The 17,271-nt window shown below is 38.1% G+C and overlaps 2 protein-coding genes across 2 annotated transcripts; both read right to left on the reverse strand.

Moving 5' to 3' along the window:
- Positions 1-351: 351 nt before the first annotated feature.
- hectd3 (HECT domain containing 3) lies at positions 352-8,352 on the reverse strand. The gene is made up of 17 exons (XM_039602779.1): positions 8,261-8,352; positions 7,451-7,896; positions 5,364-5,617; positions 5,131-5,266; positions 4,230-4,351; positions 3,681-3,794; positions 3,474-3,556; positions 3,193-3,358; positions 2,934-3,015; positions 2,460-2,642; positions 2,326-2,378; positions 2,061-2,229; positions 1,868-1,981; positions 1,653-1,742; positions 1,144-1,350; positions 907-1,036; positions 352-434 (listed from the first exon to the last, which is right to left on the reverse strand). Exons 2-17 carry the CDS (start codon positions 7,799-7,801, stop codon positions 352-354), a joined length of 2,337 nt encoding a protein of 778 aa, XP_039458713.1. The 5' UTR covers positions 7,802-7,896; positions 8,261-8,352.
- Positions 8,353-10,860: 2,508 nt separating this feature from the next.
- On the reverse strand, positions 10,861-15,494 carry best4 (bestrophin 4). Its single transcript, XM_031731148.2, has 10 exons — positions 15,378-15,494; positions 15,131-15,299; positions 14,946-15,046; positions 14,631-14,864; positions 13,705-13,859; positions 13,506-13,583; positions 12,939-13,091; positions 12,424-12,504; positions 12,187-12,341; positions 10,861-11,652 (listed from the first exon to the last, which is right to left on the reverse strand). The coding sequence occupies exons 2-10, from the start codon at positions 15,280-15,282 to the stop codon at positions 11,385-11,387; spliced, it is 1,377 nt and encodes a 458-aa protein (XP_031587008.1). The 5' UTR covers positions 15,283-15,299; positions 15,378-15,494; the 3' UTR covers positions 10,861-11,384.
- Between the last annotated feature and the right edge of the window lie 1,777 nt (positions 15,495-17,271).

Consider the following 17,271-nt stretch of genomic DNA (forward strand, 5'->3'; position numbering starts at 1 on the left):
TCTTTCACGTGATTCAGTTTATTTTGAAAAGTCTCAACAGGATCTTGAGCTTTATTGTGAAAGGTTTATGTGGAAAATAAACAAGCGGACACGAGGTGGTTTTACCGTCGTTGTTGCTAACGACAACGCATAAAACAAGTGCTTGTCCGTCTGTAATGTGGTTATATTAAATATAAGAGAAAGAGAGAACTTTAGGAAATTAATATAACCACTACAGTGACCATCAAAATAATGAAAAAATATTGCCGTAAACAGTTTATTTTGCAACACCACGAAACAAACGATAGCGTAAAATGAAACGATAGACGTTTTTCTATCGTCATCCGATATATATCGTTATATCGAACAGCCCTACTCACCATTGGTGAAGTTTGTCAGTGCCTCCCATAAGTACTGCACTCTAACATCACTTTGCTCCAGGTCCTCATAACGTGCTGGTGGGGAGAATAGAAGATTACAATGGTTTTGGTTACTTGCAGCATTTTTTGACTTAATACAACTTGCATCTTATTACTTCACCTTAACTTGTACCTTAACAGAAACAACATCTCAGACCTCATCTGTGGTCGAGGATTTGAAAGGAACATGGATAAAACGAAGATGGGAAAAATCCCACAAGAGGTCAACCTCTTTTGTGTTTTTAAAGCTACGCCAAGTCCACTTGTGAAAAAAGGCACCACATGCATACGCGGGTGTACTGAAAATGACAGACAATTCATTTTGAAAACATAACAGATACCACTGCTAAAATTAGACTGTTTAAACTAAGCTAGAATTTTATTTTAATTTATCCACTTCCAGTTGTGTCTTGGATAAATTACTTGCAAATGGTCCCATTTCACTTCCTTAATTAGAAAAATGTCTGCTTATTGTCAAAGTCAGTTCAAATCCAGGCCGGACACTCACTGAGTCGCTTCAGAGCTTCCACAGTGATCTCTGGGTCTCCACATATTTTCTTTTCCACTTCCTGCCAGGTGAGCAGGTCCAGCACTGCCTGAGGAACCACCTTCAGCAGTCCCGTCTGTATGGCAGCAATCTGTAACACACGTTTACAAACCACTAAAAAATCATTGGAGTATTTTACAAAGAGTAGACTTAAAGAGTAAAAGAAATACGTGTAATTCCAATATATGTGAAGCCCACCTGCTGTTTGCTCTCCTCCATCCGAGCTTTCTGCACCAGGCGGATAAACTCACTGCGGTCCTCATAATGAACTGACACATTACTGCCACCGGGGATCAGTTCCACCATTGAGCCATCCGTCCGCAGAGTGGTGTAGACCAGCTCCTCCCCAAATCGGAACTCAAATGTCTCCTGGTCCATGTTCTCCATGGCCTCCAGAAGGTTTACCTGAACACATGTTCACAGTGAGGCAATAACCAGGAAAACAACCCACCCAATCTGTTAATTCCTTCTAGATTTTAATTTTAATGCAGAAATAGAAAAAAAAAACAAAAAACAAAACAAAACACTACATGTAACAAATGTAATCGATCAACAAACTGTAAGAGCAAATTAATATTTAATTATAAAGTAGTGACAATGAATTCTTGTACTTTTATGAAACACAGTCTGCAGAGACTTCTCTTCTTTCAAAGTTTTGACATTTAAATGACACCACCATGTAAATGTAAGGATTTGAATATCCTCACCAGTATAGAGTCTACTGCAGCAAAGTCTTTACTCCAGCTGACGGATTCCCCAATCAGCTGCTTCCACACAAGCCCCGGAAGAGCCAAAACCTGCAGGAGACACACAGCAAGTCTGAAAAGTCAAATATATACAACTAATAAATATTTACAATGGTAATTATCTATGTTATTCTTACACTATTTATAAAATTGCAAACAACCTACAAAAGACTCACCAAGAAATCTTTCCCTCTGAGAGCAGCACCCATCAGCTGACCGATCCACTCGTATTTGTGGAACTCTTTACAGGAAGGGGTGGGAACGTAATAATCTCTAGCCTCAAAGTCGCCCTGACAGACAAGCAAAAGGCACTTTTAGAACAGCAGTGATATCCATTCTGATGATAGGCGGCGATGGGATAGTGACTACCTGGTTGGATGTCCGGGTGAAGAACGGGAGAGGCATGGGACACTCGGACGAGCTGGGGCAAAGCTCCTCCGACATGTCTGCGAGGCTGTCTCGAAATCCACCTCCTTGGTCGATAATTCCCTCTGCAATGAACTTGCATTCCCACCACTGGTCATAACGAGCGGGCCACCTGAAGGATCAAAAAGGCACACTGGAGATTCAGATTTTAATCCTCGAGTTATAAAAGTCATAAATATTGGACTCAAGAGGCTGATAAAATGCACACCTGTAATCTAAAGTTTTCTCAAACTTGTCTGACGGCTTGAGACCCTCATACACCTGCAAGAGGAAAAATAAAGCATCTGAATTATCGCACATCTTCTCTACACATTGAATTTTAGGCTTCCTTCTGGTCCCTACCTGGTTAAAGACGGCGTTCTTGCAGGTTGGGTCCAGAGATGGGTTGTCCCTGTGCTCCATGGCCAGACGTCGGTTAATGTAGAGTCGAGGCATGAAGTTTGGCTTACTGGTCTCCGAGTCTTTCAGGCACTGAGTGATGAGGGCTGAGCGGCGCTTGGACAGCAGCAAGAACTGCTTTATGCTCTAAAGGGCACCAAAAGACACATATAAAGAAACACACAAAAAACAAACAAAAAACAAACCTACAAGGTGACGCTTAATCATGAAAGCTTGTATTAACCTCTTTAATATATTAGTGGTTGCTCATAAAAAATAAATAGGGTATTTGGGAATGTATCATGAACTTGTTTTTATGAACACTGGAATCCAAAATCAAAAAAGGCATCGTAGTCAAGCACAAGCATAAGCCCTAGTTAATGCTTGCTGTTGTGCACAGATCATAAATTAGATGTTAAAAGCTTTAGGACGACTCACTTTGATCTGGTTGAAGGTACCCAGGCTGTAATCCCAGGCTGGCACTAGGTGCGGGAGCGCGCTGTCCAAAAGATTGATAAACCTGCAGACAGAAAGAGATACAAACTGGAAACACCTTCTGTTTACAAATAACATGGACAATCAGAACACTTTGTCTTGAGGGTAAAGACCTGAGAAGTTGAAGAAGGATATTTTTTCCAAGCCCAAAGACAAATATTTAGTTCTGTAAAAAGTAAATGCACAGTGTTCGCTGACCTACCTCTGGATCACTAACGCTCTGCGGTACAGGATGTCTGGTGGGGTGCCCTGCAGACGTGGGTAGCGGACGAGGTTAGAGGACTGGAAAACATCAGCGTTAAGACCCAGATCCCTCTCACAGGACGACTTAATCTTCAAGCCTCGGATCCGCACATCTATTCCATCCTCTGTAAAAGCCAAAATGAGGAAAAAAAGTGTTGCTTTATGTTCTGTGCAAACACTCCTGCAGAAGCATTCAAACAGAAATCAGCTAGTTTGACACAAAAACATAAAAATTCTGACCTCTACATTCCTCGATCCGAATTTCGATAACTGGTAAATGGGAAGTCATATCCTCAAGCACACACACTTCTCCAATCAGATTGCTAGAAACACAAAAGTAAAAGTACATAAATGTACAATATAAACTGTAATCTGTATGCATTCATTTTTGGACTTTTTTTTTTTAAATTGCAAACTGTAGTAATAATCTCATTTGACAAAACTTACTCATCTATGGTGACGTCACTTAGCTTCTTTAGGTTGTCTCCTTCTCCTCCAAACACTGTGACTCTTTTGGGCATGTAGTTATCATCCGTTGAGTCCACAGTCAGTATCAGCTTACTAGTGCAAAAAACAGGGCATTAAATAAAATATTGAGACTTCAGCAGCTTATCAGTGAAACAAAAAGAGACATAAAGTGCTTCACATTTTTAAATGTCTAATATAGCAACTTTACATGATGATTATACCATCATAGCAATAGTGCAAAATTCGGGTATAATTCCCAGATGAGTTGTTATCAAACTTCTTACTTTAGAACCCAAAAACATTATATTCATACCATTATATATACTAATATTAATATATACATTACAGTTCATCTTAATGATCTTTTTGTCATAGTCACTAAAAGCCATGTGATTAGCTGCCTAGCCCTAACTATGCACCGTCCAAGCCTTTGACTTTATTCTTCTTCAGCTTTGCTAAATTGAAGTTCAAACACTTAGTTTATAAGCTGCTATTCATTTCTTCTTCTTATTTTTTGTGTTTTCTTACTTGACCACAGTGCCTTTCTTCATGTGCAAGCGGATCCAGTGTTGGCCCTGCATGCCGTCGCTCTCCCAGTAAGTTTCAACGTCGCCATCTGTCAGACAGCTCGCCCCCCCGCTGGGATCTTCCTGTAAGCAAATATCAAGGTTTGATGAGTGGAATGAATTCATAAACAAACCCATTTTAAATTCATAAATACACACATATTTGTCATACCCACAAATAATTACATGCATGTTATACCAGACTGTCTGTCATGATGGTCACTGGGTCAAATTAAAGTCATAAAAAAACTAAAAACTACACCAAGAACGCCAATCCATGTTTTGCCATGTTTAAAAAGAAAAGAAAACAATCCCACAAACATAAATAAGACCCACCTCCCCAAAACAAACAAACCAAAAAAAATTGCAATGACACTGTGCAGTTATTACTTGATTGTAACACAATGCTTCATCAGTGTCCCACAGTTAAAACTAGATGTTCAGGTGTCAACACAAAGCCGCAGTCTTCCCAGGAGTGGACCCAGTTTCTCATTTAGCCCCTTGGGAATATTAATTGCTCATTAATTGCTGTATACAGTGGCGCATATCAATTTGTCAAGATGCAGACTAATGAAATGTCAATAAATTGTTTAATTTAGCTAAACAAAGGCTGATATCATACAGTAGAAACCTAGTATGACAGACATAAACCATTTAATTCAGTTGGCTAACAAACGTAACTAGCATTTCTGTCACATCCTTGCAGACTGGTTACTAGTATTCTATTTACCTTAACATGACGTCACACATTAAAATCCTCATTTTCATTTTTTATACTTAGAAAGATTTAGACTGTTTGACATGAGATTTAAAGTCAGTCGATGTGCGAGTTTCATTTGTGACGAGGGATTAATTTTGCTCACCGAGCATGAAGACACATCGATGCTGGTCACACACTGCTTTACACTCCCCAAGTTCTCGTCCTCTTTTCCTATGTGATCGTAGAAGTAATGCACGAGGTCCTCATCACATTCATACGTCCAAGTAGGAGGAACATACCTGAAAGAGTTCACCTGAGCATTAATTGCATTCATTTTAAAATCTGCTGCACCAGAAAACTCAACTTTCCATTTTAACTTTGCACAGACAGACTCACCTCAGCTTCTGGACGGCAGCCTCATCACACTCTGCGATTTTGGGTTTCTCGCCAATGTAAAGTGCATTCTCCACATCCACCACTTGTTCCCACCTGTTGCAGGGGTTGTGGTCGTAGCCAAAGAGCTGCTGTTGCCTACTGACAGTCTCTGGTGACTCCACGGGTACCAGCCTGTCGCCTCCCTCGGTGTGTTTACACACGAGGATCCAGCCTTCTTCCAATTCTTGGCCCAGACGGTGCTCCTCCAGCTGCTCCTGGGGACAAATTTGCAATAATTGAGAACAAACAATTGAACCTATAATACCTTTTTCGAGTTCCATATTTTACATTTTGTGTCACAGCTCATAAAAATTCTTATTTATCTAGTACACAACGTTCATCAATTTTCTGAAACATCCCTATTTCACTCCACCCTTATTACCTTTAAGCCAACTGTTTTCCTGAATGGCTTGCCCTTTTGCAACCAGAGGGTTTAAACAGCAGATATGAGGAGCTGCTGAGATGACATTAGGGATATCAGCTCTCTATGACCTCATACAGAGCCAAGAGCTGAAAAACTGTCTAAAATAGTTTTATTTGATGCCAAACACAGGAATATAATTCCTGTATTTAGCTTATATTAATTATTTGTATGTAACAAAACCCATTATTTCGACTTTATGACATATATATGACACTAAATTAAGATTTTTTTGTACACTGTGTTCAGTCTCTGAGTTTACAAAACAGGAATAAACACAACTAATCAAGTAACAGACCTACAAGTATAATTGATAATGGCACTGGTATCAATAAAATGTAAGAATTATCTAAACCCCTCTATATGCTGACCATATGTTGACATGTTTTCACACTGGTTCTTATCATTTCTGTTGTGCATATTTTACTTGATAGCTGTGCAGTTCAGCTTTTAATTGTAACATTTCTTTTTAAAGTCATTCTGTATTTAATGTAGAGTTGAACAATTCTGTCATAGATTTAAATTTTCGTGACGGTCAAGTTACATATGAGTGACCTACGATGAATGCAACACATGAAAGAAACGCAAATGAAGATCAGAACTGTGTATTTGGAGGGGGATTTATATTAAAGTTTGAATTTCATTAAATTATAATAAATTTAAAAAAACATTTATATGTTAATAATCGCTGCATGTCTGACAATGTTTGTGTAAGGTTTAATTCAGATTGACCTGTCTGTTAAGAAGGAGTTAGGGTACATGGTATATAGCTATACACTGCAATGATTAAGATAAGATAAGATAACCTTTATTAGTCCCACACGTGGGAAATTTGTTTTGTCACAGCAGGAAGTGGACAGTGCAAAAGTTATGAAGCAAAAATTAGAATACAATAAGAATAAATACAGTACACAACTGTACAGAATAGAATAAAATACTATATACAGTAGAATAAAATATACAATAAGATAAAAATAGAATACAAATGCTATATACAACTTATAATAAAGATTAATCTATTTTTGCTGTAGTAGAATGTGTCAAAAATATATAAACCTCTCTCTCTCTAACTCAGTTGCTCAAGTTATATTCATGATTCTTCATTTTACTGAGCTCTTATTGATAGTGACAAGATCACCTGTTTTTATGGAATTACCAGTTAAACCTAATGAATATCTTTGGATGAAAATCACTGCAGACATGAGAAGATCCTAATATGATATCACAAACTAAAATCTTCAGTCTCACTTTTCATTCAGAAAAAACATTTGATATAAGAACTGGAATCAGTTAATGTGAGTTTCATTTGTAAAGAGGGTCAAATTTCGCTACTGTGTACCTAATATGTCACTTTGCAGCTCCATACTTTTATTCTTTGACCCTTTTAGAGTTCAAAATAATTTTTATTTTATACTGAGACTTAGCAAAGCCACTCAGTTCATCCGCTGTCTGAAACTGTCTGGCTCACTGGATTCACCGACCTCATTATCTGAAACTTATTTAATGTGAGCGTCCACCACTGTAACAGTATGTAAAGTGTATGTAAACAAAGGATTATTGTTGTTTCAAGCAGCACAAAGGCTTTTCCTGATGTCACTGCATCCAAGGGGAAGTAACAGCGTCTTACCTTATTAATTTTGACCCAAAGGCCCTGGCTATTACAGTACTCCTCCCCTGTTGTCCGGATGCATGTCCCTTTCTTTGGTTCAATGTTGTACTTGCATGCTTTCTTACTGTGGGCAGTCTGATGGGGGCTTTCGAAGACAGAGACTATGGTTTTTCCCACGGTGGAGCCTCCCACAGAGGCACCGGAGGAGGAAGCGGAGGAGCTGGAAGATGAATCCTTGCAGATTTTGTAGCACACTTCTTTGGGGACATAACACAGACACTCGGGCACCGGTTCGCTCCTCCTGAAAGTTTCGATGCACCTGTTCAGGAAGCGGATCCTCCCGAGCAGCAGGTGAGGGTTGTCGCCCATCGTGAAGGTGGCAGTCAGTAGCTCAGCAGTAGCAGGAGCTCATCAGCTGACATTACACCGCGTTTGTTTTCCTGCGTTACTGCGCAGGGATGCTCCTGCCAAACCAAACAAAACCCAACTTTCTTTAAAAACTTAGGCTTCGTTGAAAATATCGATTAATTAAACTGGCCCCTAGCTCTCATACTAAAATCTGAACACTGTTTGAAGTTCTAGGAATTCGCTAATCAGCAGGCAAAGTTCCCTGACACAAATATCACCTCCTCCCATTAGGTAAAAGTGAGAGCGCTAACATTAGCATGCTACCAGGGTGTTCAGTAAACGAGTCCATCCCTCACCGCAGCTGTCATCAACAACCCTGGCGGCCAGCTAGGCTCATATTTAACAAACCTTGATGGGACATGACCATTTCACGGAGTAAAAAGTGTGGTCATTTCTTAAAAACAGTAGATACCAACGTACCTGCTGACAAGTGTCCCGCACCCTGTTACAGATTCTATGGTTTTCTGACAACACGGAAGAGCAGAGACTCTTCTGATCCTTCCGGCCTTCCGTCGCCGTTTCCTTTACAAAAATAAAAGCTCCTCATTCGAGCATTTTATTTTCCTAACTTTTGAAGGCTAAACTCCGAAAATAATTGCCAGAAAATTCCAGTTTTTCGAATCTTGACTGTTTATCAAACCTTCCAACACAACCTTTTTTTAAAAAAAGAAATTAAATATAAATCTGCATGAATGAGTTTTAATTGGTATTACATTTGCTACAGCCGGGAGTTTTGCGAAATTCATTGCTTTAAATATGTTTTTAGGGGGGAAAGTCACATTGATGATGTAGAGGTCTCAAAAACTCATAAAAACTCGTGTCAGATACGATTAAAAACAGTGTGATCTAAGTGTAAAGAATAAACTGCAACTTTTATATTATTATTGTTAGTGCTGTTGTTGTTAAGGGAAACCAGGTGGATTTAAGTTATATAGCAAGGTAGGATTACTCACTGAACAAATGCTTCAGACCTCCAAGGCTTCCACACAGGGGCGGATCTAGAAGGGTTTTGCAGTTTTGCATATGACAGTGTTGTTTATTAAAATAAGATAGCATTAACAGTTTGAGCGTAGTTACAGTCAATAGTGAATATAAATGCTAAAACTGAATATATTGCATAGTGTTCCCCCCCTCCACCATTAACAAATGGTCCAGCCCATAGCAGGACCGACTTTTTTCTTGTTTTCAGTAGTAAGCCATATTTATTATTGTGCCAGAGCACATTTTGAACAACACCATGGGAATTTCGCTTTTTACACAGGTGACTGGATGTTACACTCTGGAAATGGAAGGAAGGTGAGTGTTATTAACCCTCTGTGGTCCACGGACACGCTGCACCTCCAAATCACATAACTGGTTTAAGCTGACATAACAACAAGCTGAAGCCACGCTGAGTCTCTATTTCAGCCCACATTGAAAGTTCGGACTTCAAAGTTTTTAAATTTTAATTACAGGCCAGTAAATCCAGAGTTATGATAATATATATAAGCCATGCTTTGTTCTAAATACTGTAGTCACGTTTTTGTGTGTGTGTGTTTTAAGCGTTTTCTAAGGACAGCGCGAAAACAGGAACGAAAGGGAAAAAAGCCACCTCTTTCCTATCGGTGGAAAAATGTACCATGTCAACCAATTTAAAAAAAAAAGTCAACACGTGGGATTTGGTTGTTTAGGAAGAGGGGAGAGTTTTGGGAGTGACGGTAACGGCAGCGAGACAGGGCGAGCGAGTGAGAGAGAGAGAGAGAGGGAGAGCAAGAGAGTTTTTTGATGTGGGAGATTTGTGACGTTTAGTGTGGAGTGTATACTTAGTGTGTTGTGTTGTCTTGTGTAGTTGTTCTGTTGTGTAGTCGTTGTTTTGTTTTGTGTGTCAGTGAGGCCACTAATGAATGTCACAAAGGCACATTTGCAACGTAAACACTGTCACTAAGTAGAAAACCAGCGGAGTGATACACCTCCTGTTGGCAGGCCTGCAGGTTTATCCCTGTGCTGTTCTCCTCTGTCTTTTGGGGACAAACTTTTTTTTACTGGCACACATCATTTGTGGGGCATCTTATTGCTAAACCTGATTGTTCTCTCATTTTAGTTTTAGTAATATTTTTAAATGGTTGTACAAAATGAAAAAACGACAGGTGTATTGGCTGCATTTTTAGATAAATAGTTGTATATGTTTACAAAATGTACATTTTATATTTGCATTTCAAGTTATAAAAATTTACTCAACATGTCTGTGGGTTTTTTACAGTAAAAAAAAATACTACTAGGATTTTAAGTTCTTTGTGTGATTTCAGATCAGTAGTACTAATGCAGTATGTCAGTGAAAAACAAACTAAATTCAGTTGAGCTGAAAAGAATGATACCAAACAAGGCAAGGGAAAAAATAAATGAAACAATTTGAGGATGATATACAAACGTAAACTCAAAAGGAGTCAAAATGGCCGGTTGTATTTCAGACCTCAGTGGGTTAATCCAACAAATCATGAAAAATTAGGTTTAAATTTTTGTTCATGACAGTGCAGATTTCTGACATTTTGTGTAATTTAAGCTGTAACAATTTGATTGTTTTCTAACAAAAAACAGTGTGAAACTTAAGTTAGACTTGTGTTTGTAAATGAACCGCCCCATGTTGTGTAGTTTTCTGGATTTTATACTTATTGGGCTACATATTTATTTATTATACAGGCTATACAGTACATAAGATCAAAACTCACATGTTTTATGTAACTAAAGTGTTTAATTATGTGGGCTACAGACAATAATTAAGTTATAGACTTTATTTATATGAAAAACGTGTATACTTACTGCATTTGAATTATTTTAACCATATGTAACCACCTGCATATGTGTTTGAAAAAAAAAGGCTTTGATTTTGCCACCCCATTTGATTTCTTTGCCACCCTCATGCCACCCTAAGAAAATTTCTCTAGATCCGCCCCTGCTTCCACAATGACAGGTTTACTATGGATTGAGTTAAATACACCATTTTAATAGCATTAACCACATATTACAGAGCCTGTATAGAAGACAAACTTCTTTCAGTATATTGAACAATCATAAACATTCATAATCTTCATTATACCGATAAAGTTTTCATTTATGAAAGACTTACAGTCATGAGGGTTTTACAGTGTTTTCAGTCACAGTCTGCTTAGAAACACTTTAGCTCCCTCCAAAGAGTTTTTGGCCACTTAAAGTAAATTGCACTATAATGATAATAATAACATATTTTTCAATTGGAATTTTATTTACTCAAGAATATCAGACATTTTCTTTCTCATAATACATAGATTTCTGACAGATAGGATAATATGGGTCTCTGACACAGTACTAAGCAAACAGGAAATCTAATAGATAATAATTAATTTCGTGCTTAATTTCCAAAAATGTCAACAAATAAAACCTGAAAAGGATGAAATCTTATTGTAGTTGACAGTTTAACACAAGCGAAGCCTTTCAATGTCACATTTCCACCTCCCCAAAAAATGTTTTCAAACATTTTTTTTGTTATGTTTACAACAAAAGTTTTCAAAAACATGACAGCAAGGATCAATTAGTTGTGTTCAATTACAACTTTAATTAGTGCCTTTTCTTGTTCTTTGTGAGTGATCACATCTATTTCCCTTTCATCATCCCCGTCTGCCTCGTTTGGGTTTGACGAGACTTCCTTCAGAGAAGAGAGGCTCCCACCGCGCAGGATGCCTTTACCCCACTGCAGAAGGCTGTTGAGCCCGTCACTCACAGAGCCCTGAAGGTGCAAATGCTGTTTGTTCATAGGAGTGCCTCCAGGCTGGTGAATCTCTAGATCTTCAGCACTCATCCTGAAAACATGGAAGATATTTTAAACCCAAACATGGCAGTGGTTGTGGTTTATTTAGGAATGTAAAATCATGCTATTACAACAAACTGTCCAGGATGGAAGTGTTAATTAAACTTTAAGTATAAAAATATACTTACATTTTCATAATTGTAACTGAAAATTATGAGATATTTCCATTATCATTATATAATATTATCATTATCATTATATTATATTGTCATTATCATATAGATTACAATTTTTATAAAAAAATGAAAAAGATTTTTGACAAGCTATAAAAAAAGGACAAATCAAGATAATCATAGAAGGACTGATATATAATTCCAGTTCTACACAAATCTTTACATTTTTAAATAAGATGTACACACACACATATATAACATAACATAACAAGATGAAAGAGGTGGCTGGGGTGAGGGAAGTCTGAGCTTCCCTGCTCAGCCCGCTGCCCCCACTACCTGAACCCCATAAGGTGCGGGTAGGGTGGATGGATGGATATACTCCCTTATCTTAAATTCCCTCCCTCTCACTTTACCTCATGTCATAAGTGGAGCCTTTGAATGCTGGTCTGAGGCTCTCCGCTGCTGTCGACAGAGTGTAAGGGATGGAGAAGTGTCTCTGCATCCAGTGTTTGTCCTTCACCATTGGAGCCAGATTCTGGTACATGTCGTCCACAGCCAGCATTGACACCTGCGGGAGAAAGGAAGAGAATTAACATCTCATTCTAGGTTTCTAGTAGTCATAATTAGGGGGAATGTCTGAAGGGGAAAACCTGAAAGTTTCTGTCAATCAACTGGTTCGTTTCAAAGTCATCATCATCTTCGCCAAATGGATTGATGATCAGCTCTCCCACCTACAAAACAGAGACAGAAACTGGACAGACAAGCAGTAGAGAAAAGCTGCATGCATCAATGCTTCAGCATGCTTTTATTCATGCAGCCTTGATATTCAGTAAACATCTCAGTCTACTGTTCCCAACTGATCGGTCAGGGGCCTCCAATGGGTCACCACATGGTTTATGAGTCGAACAAAGAAAGTTCTCATACATAAGCTTGGCTTAATTTTATTAGTTACTCCTTTCAATTATTAAAGTAAAACTAAAAGAGAATTTTGATGGGAAATCACTTTATAGAACAGCAGCAACAAAGACCTCAGCATCACATCGGTTTTATTTTGAACTTTTCAACTGTTGCGAACAACCAATTTATGGTCATAAACTGTATTTTATGAGCTTAATGGCGGTCTTAAAAAAAAAAAAAGAAAAAAAAAGTGAATGTGCTGTGTTACCTTGAGCCAGCCACTGTAAAAGAAGAACTGCAGCAGGGTAAAAACAGGGACGTACAAGTCCAGTCTGTGGTCCTTGTAACCTTTCTCGGGATTCAGGAATTGTCGGCCAATCACACAGAAGCCAAAAAATGAGTAAACTGCAATCGTTACTACCTACGCAGAAAAAAAGCAATGAGATAGTGAATAAAAATTAGGGGTTGCTAAGTACAGCTGTGTCTCAGGAGAATCATGTGCTAATTTATATGAAATTGATGAAATCTGACAAGAACATATATTGTTGAAAAGAAAAGGCAGAAAGGCTTGGTCTTGTAAGAAAATGCATTTTATGTCATGATCTAGACAAAAACTGAACTGGTCATGAATTAAAGAAACATATCCATGTGCACCACTAATATGACTCAGGACAACAACATTACATGCTTTAATCTATTAAAAAAATCTATAAAAAATCTAAAAAGAATCCCAGTTTTTTTTTTGATAAGTCCTTAATATGCTCTAGATATTAAAATCCTTCTAGTGATGTACAGCACTTAAATGAATGGATCATATTTCATCGGCTGATCGTACCTGAGTGTAGACCAGAGGGATGCTTATCCAGTCGTAGTGGAACAGCAGGCTGCACTTTGCTCTGTAGTTATTGAGTTCCTGCAGACATAGTACAACAATGACTAGTGGGGTTTATGCACACTTTAGAGCCTTACATTATTTGTAAGTCATAGAAAATGTGTAGGTCTGCACTTGTTGCAGTCTTTAGCAAACTCCTCACATCCATCAGCAGCCTCAGAGCTATGTCGTCCCTCACTCGGCCCTCCTCTCTCGCTCTCGACGCCAGATTTGAAAACCACGTCAGAGGCATCCAGTACTTGTTGAAATCAGAGTGCAGTGACTCAAACTTTTTCAGCTCCTCCAAGGTCATAAATCCTGCCCACGTATTAGACACACTGAGTTCACATGATATATGAAACCATTAAATCACTTACAGCAATTAAAGTGACTGCAATAAACTGAACTGCATAACACTGAAATGTTAGTATTAGGATTTTATTCCCTTTAAAATACAATGAAGTAAATATGTTTGAGTTTTGGTCTGTTAGTTAAACTAAACAAGACTGAGAATCATGATGGCTCTTCTTTTTTTCCACTTTTCCCTGCTGTTTTAGACAAATAACCAAATAGATAACCGACAAAATACTTGTAACTCAAACGTCCCACTGCCTAACTCAATCTTAATCACACATTTTTACTCCTTATGCCTGTGAGCTGTACAGTGCTTTATTATGACCTATAAAAAGATTTTTTAACTGAATTTTTCCCTGTTTCAGTGCTAAAAATATATAGTTTTGTGTGCTTATAAGTTTTGACGTGTAGAAATAATACTTTCACTGAAGCTGAATCTGAATCATGATCTCAGCATTTGACTTTAAAAGCAGACAGATTATTTCAGCATTATTTTGCAACTTGTAACTAAGATACGGTGAAGTAAAAAGATGCCTGTGAGAAGTACTGAGTACAAAAGGAAAAAGTCTTGAGTAATGAGCCCTTTATTTTTTCCTCAGTATTGTCTATATTGGAAGCACTCTGTCTTGCTTGCTGGTACATTCAGCAATTATTATATGTCTGAATATGGTGCAAAAGGTACATTTGAGATTTTTAAAATTAACTCGACTTTTGATAAAGAACTGTTGCTCTCACCAGCCTCCACAATGTGGTCCAAAGTTGGGAACCGCTTGTGAACTCTTGTGCTAATGGAGCGGAGAATAAGGACTGAAGATAAGTTGGCATATCTCATGAGGGTTCGTCTCAGCAGACGGCCCTTCTCATCAGTCCCGTGGACGTTCCCAGACACCACCATCATCAGGTTGTCAGGCAGTGGGAAGCTGGTGTACTGACCCCACCACCTATTAAAGGCCAAGGTCACATAGAAACCTAGAATAAAACAAAAAATTAAAGTTCATGCATATGCTTTTTTTTTTTTAGTTCTGTAACCACTGTATGATTCATTCTTACCGAGCACAAACAAAACAGGGATGTAGTTGGTGTTGGTGAACTGATCACAATAAAGGGCGATACGCTCAAACAGATCCTGCTGCCTCCGTGTGAGGAGAAATCTGTGGAGCAAATGAAAATTGTCACTGCGAGGCAGACAAGCAAAGCTAGTTAAGAGTAAGAGCGGTATGAAAATGTGAATTTACCTGTAAAACAAACTGAAAAACAAATAAACACTGCAAAACACCAGGAACTCCTTGTAGAGCAGCCTGTAGATGCTTCCCTTCCACCTGAACAGGAGCCTGGAAAAGCCAGCAAACCTGGCATTGGCCACCTCAAGACTGTAGGAAACTGTCATGTTTAAGCACAAAATCCCTGAAAAACATTAAAAGGCATTTAAATGTATATTTAAGAATTATATATACATAAAAGACTTTTCAAGACCTGTCCTACCTCCACCTGTGCTGAATCCTGTTGTCCTGAGAAGAAGGTTTCTTCCTCTGGACCTGAATTTAAACCTCTCTGTGGTGCTGTCATAAATTAACACCTTAGTTTTATTACTTGGGAACCTGCAGCCTGAGCGAAACACACCTACATGAAAACATCTCTTTTTAAGCTCACATAACAGGCTTGAGTGATCAGCTATTAAGTTATTATTCATTAAAACTTTCCAGTTAAAGTTATAATCTGTAAGGTTCTCAGCCAAAACAAAAGTGTTAATAAGTATTGATCACTTTTTGTGTTAATTCCTCCTGTTAGAGCTGAGCTGACTTTAGATATTTTAAAAAAGTTAAATTATTCTTACAGCTGTCATTTATTCTATAAAAAAAAGTTAAATAATAATTAATGATACACAAAAGCAAAAAAACAAAACAAAAGACAAAAAAAATCTAGTGTTGTGTCACATTAAGCAAACAGAAACACTAAATTATTACATGTCAGAGGCAGTTTGGCTTAAAAATAATACTTTTTTTAATATACAAATTATACAAATATAGGGCAGCAAGGTGTCATGGTGGTTTGCACTGTTAGCTCACAATAAGAAAGTCTGAATCCAGCATCTGCCCGGTGCTTTTCTGTGTGGAGTTTGCAAGTCCAAAAACGTGGAGTTAGTGGGGTTAGGTGGCCCATAGGTGTGAATGGTTGTCTGTCTCTCTGCATTAGCCCTGCGACAGACTAACGGCCTGTCCAGGGTGTACCCCGCCTCTCACCCGATGCCAGCTCCAGTCCCCCCATGACCCTGAAGTGGAGAAGCGAAAGAGGATTTTACTGAAACTTATACGCAAGCAATTGGACTGCAGCTTCTTTTAAACTATGTATGATTCATCACACTCAGGAATGCATTTTTTATTAGAGCAGACTTTATGATAATGGTGTATAATGTTACATAATGAAGTAATTACAGCTCATATTGGATCGTAATCTCTGCAGGGGAATAGGTCTTTATATTACTTCTAAATATTTAGAATTGAGGATTTATTTTATGATCCAGACTGTCATCTGTTTTATAAATGTATCCATTTTATGTGCTTATTTGAGAGGACTCTATCAGCTGTGTCAGTTTTACTGTTTGATGATGTATTTATTACAGTTATTGACTTGCTTTGTCTAGTTCACCGTAAGGCTGAATTATGCTTTAAAAAATTTGCATGTTAAATTTTAACATGCAAAATTTACTGTTGTAAAAACCCCATATCCACAGAATAATAAACAGTCAAGTATGACATACACAGGGAAGTGTTAGCGGGCCAGGCAGCATTTCATCCCTCGGTCTTACCACTTCCCCCCGTTGTTGCACAATTGCACAAATCTGCTGTTGTTTTTTAATCATTTGTTCTTATTTCCACCTATGTTTCCCATATGGCTACCTTCATACTCTATAATTACATATGCACATATAAAGAAACCTTTAAAATATAGGCCCACCATGTAAATACATACACACTTAAAAACTACAATCATATTAGTCAGTGTTCTTGTCTAGTTTTTGCTTTATTCTGTACCTTCTGGGGTTTTTGGGCTTTGTCACTTATGACTTTCTTTACATTTTATGGGGAGACACATACACATAATAAAAATGTGGCTTTTTAAGCTATATGTAATACTATTCTGACTGCTGTATGTGCTATTTCTGTTCAAATAAAGTGGAAAGCAATATTTAAGTGAAAATGCACCACACACTTTTTCTGTCGACATGCCTTTTACTGATGTAACACAAATAAGTACTTTGGACCTGCTATCTCAGCATCCTGCCACAGAAAATCAAACAGAGCGCATGCAGATTGATTGCTCAGCAGAGGCCGCTAGGTGCGTAGACTGTGTTATTTACTGGTGACTGTGATAGCAG

The sequence above is a fragment of the Oreochromis aureus genome, linkage group 18 (genome assembly GCF_013358895.1).
Source record: "Oreochromis aureus strain Israel breed Guangdong linkage group 18, ZZ_aureus, whole genome shotgun sequence".
Taxonomy (NCBI): Eukaryota; Metazoa; Chordata; class Actinopteri; order Cichliformes; family Cichlidae; genus Oreochromis; species Oreochromis aureus.

Bases quoted from the DNA above. Each gene is read 5' to 3' on its own strand.
- hectd3 (XM_039602779.1), bottom strand. From the start codon at position 7,801: ATGGGCGACAACCCTCACCTGCTGCTCGGGAGGATCCGCTTCCTGAAC. The intron at 2,643-2,933 runs GTGAGTCGTCCT...GGTGCCCTTTAG, and splicing joins GTACCTTCAACCAGATCAAA to AGCATAAAGCAGTTCTTGCT. The intron at 1,037-1,143 runs GTGGGCTTCACA...CGTGTGTTACAG, and splicing joins TGGAGGAGAGCAAACAGCAG to ATTGCTGCCATACAGACGGG.
- best4 (XM_031731148.2), bottom strand. From the start codon at position 15,282: ATGACAGTTTCCTACAGTCTTGAGGTGGCCAATGCCAGGTTTGCTGGC. The intron at 13,860-14,630 runs GTGAGAGCAACA...ATACGTGGGCAG, and splicing joins GGACCACATTGTGGAGGCTG to GATTTATGACCTTGGAGGAG. The intron at 11,653-12,186 runs GTAAAGTGAGAG...CCATGTTTTCAG, and splicing joins GGCTCCACTTATGACATGAG to GATGAGTGCTGAAGATCTAG.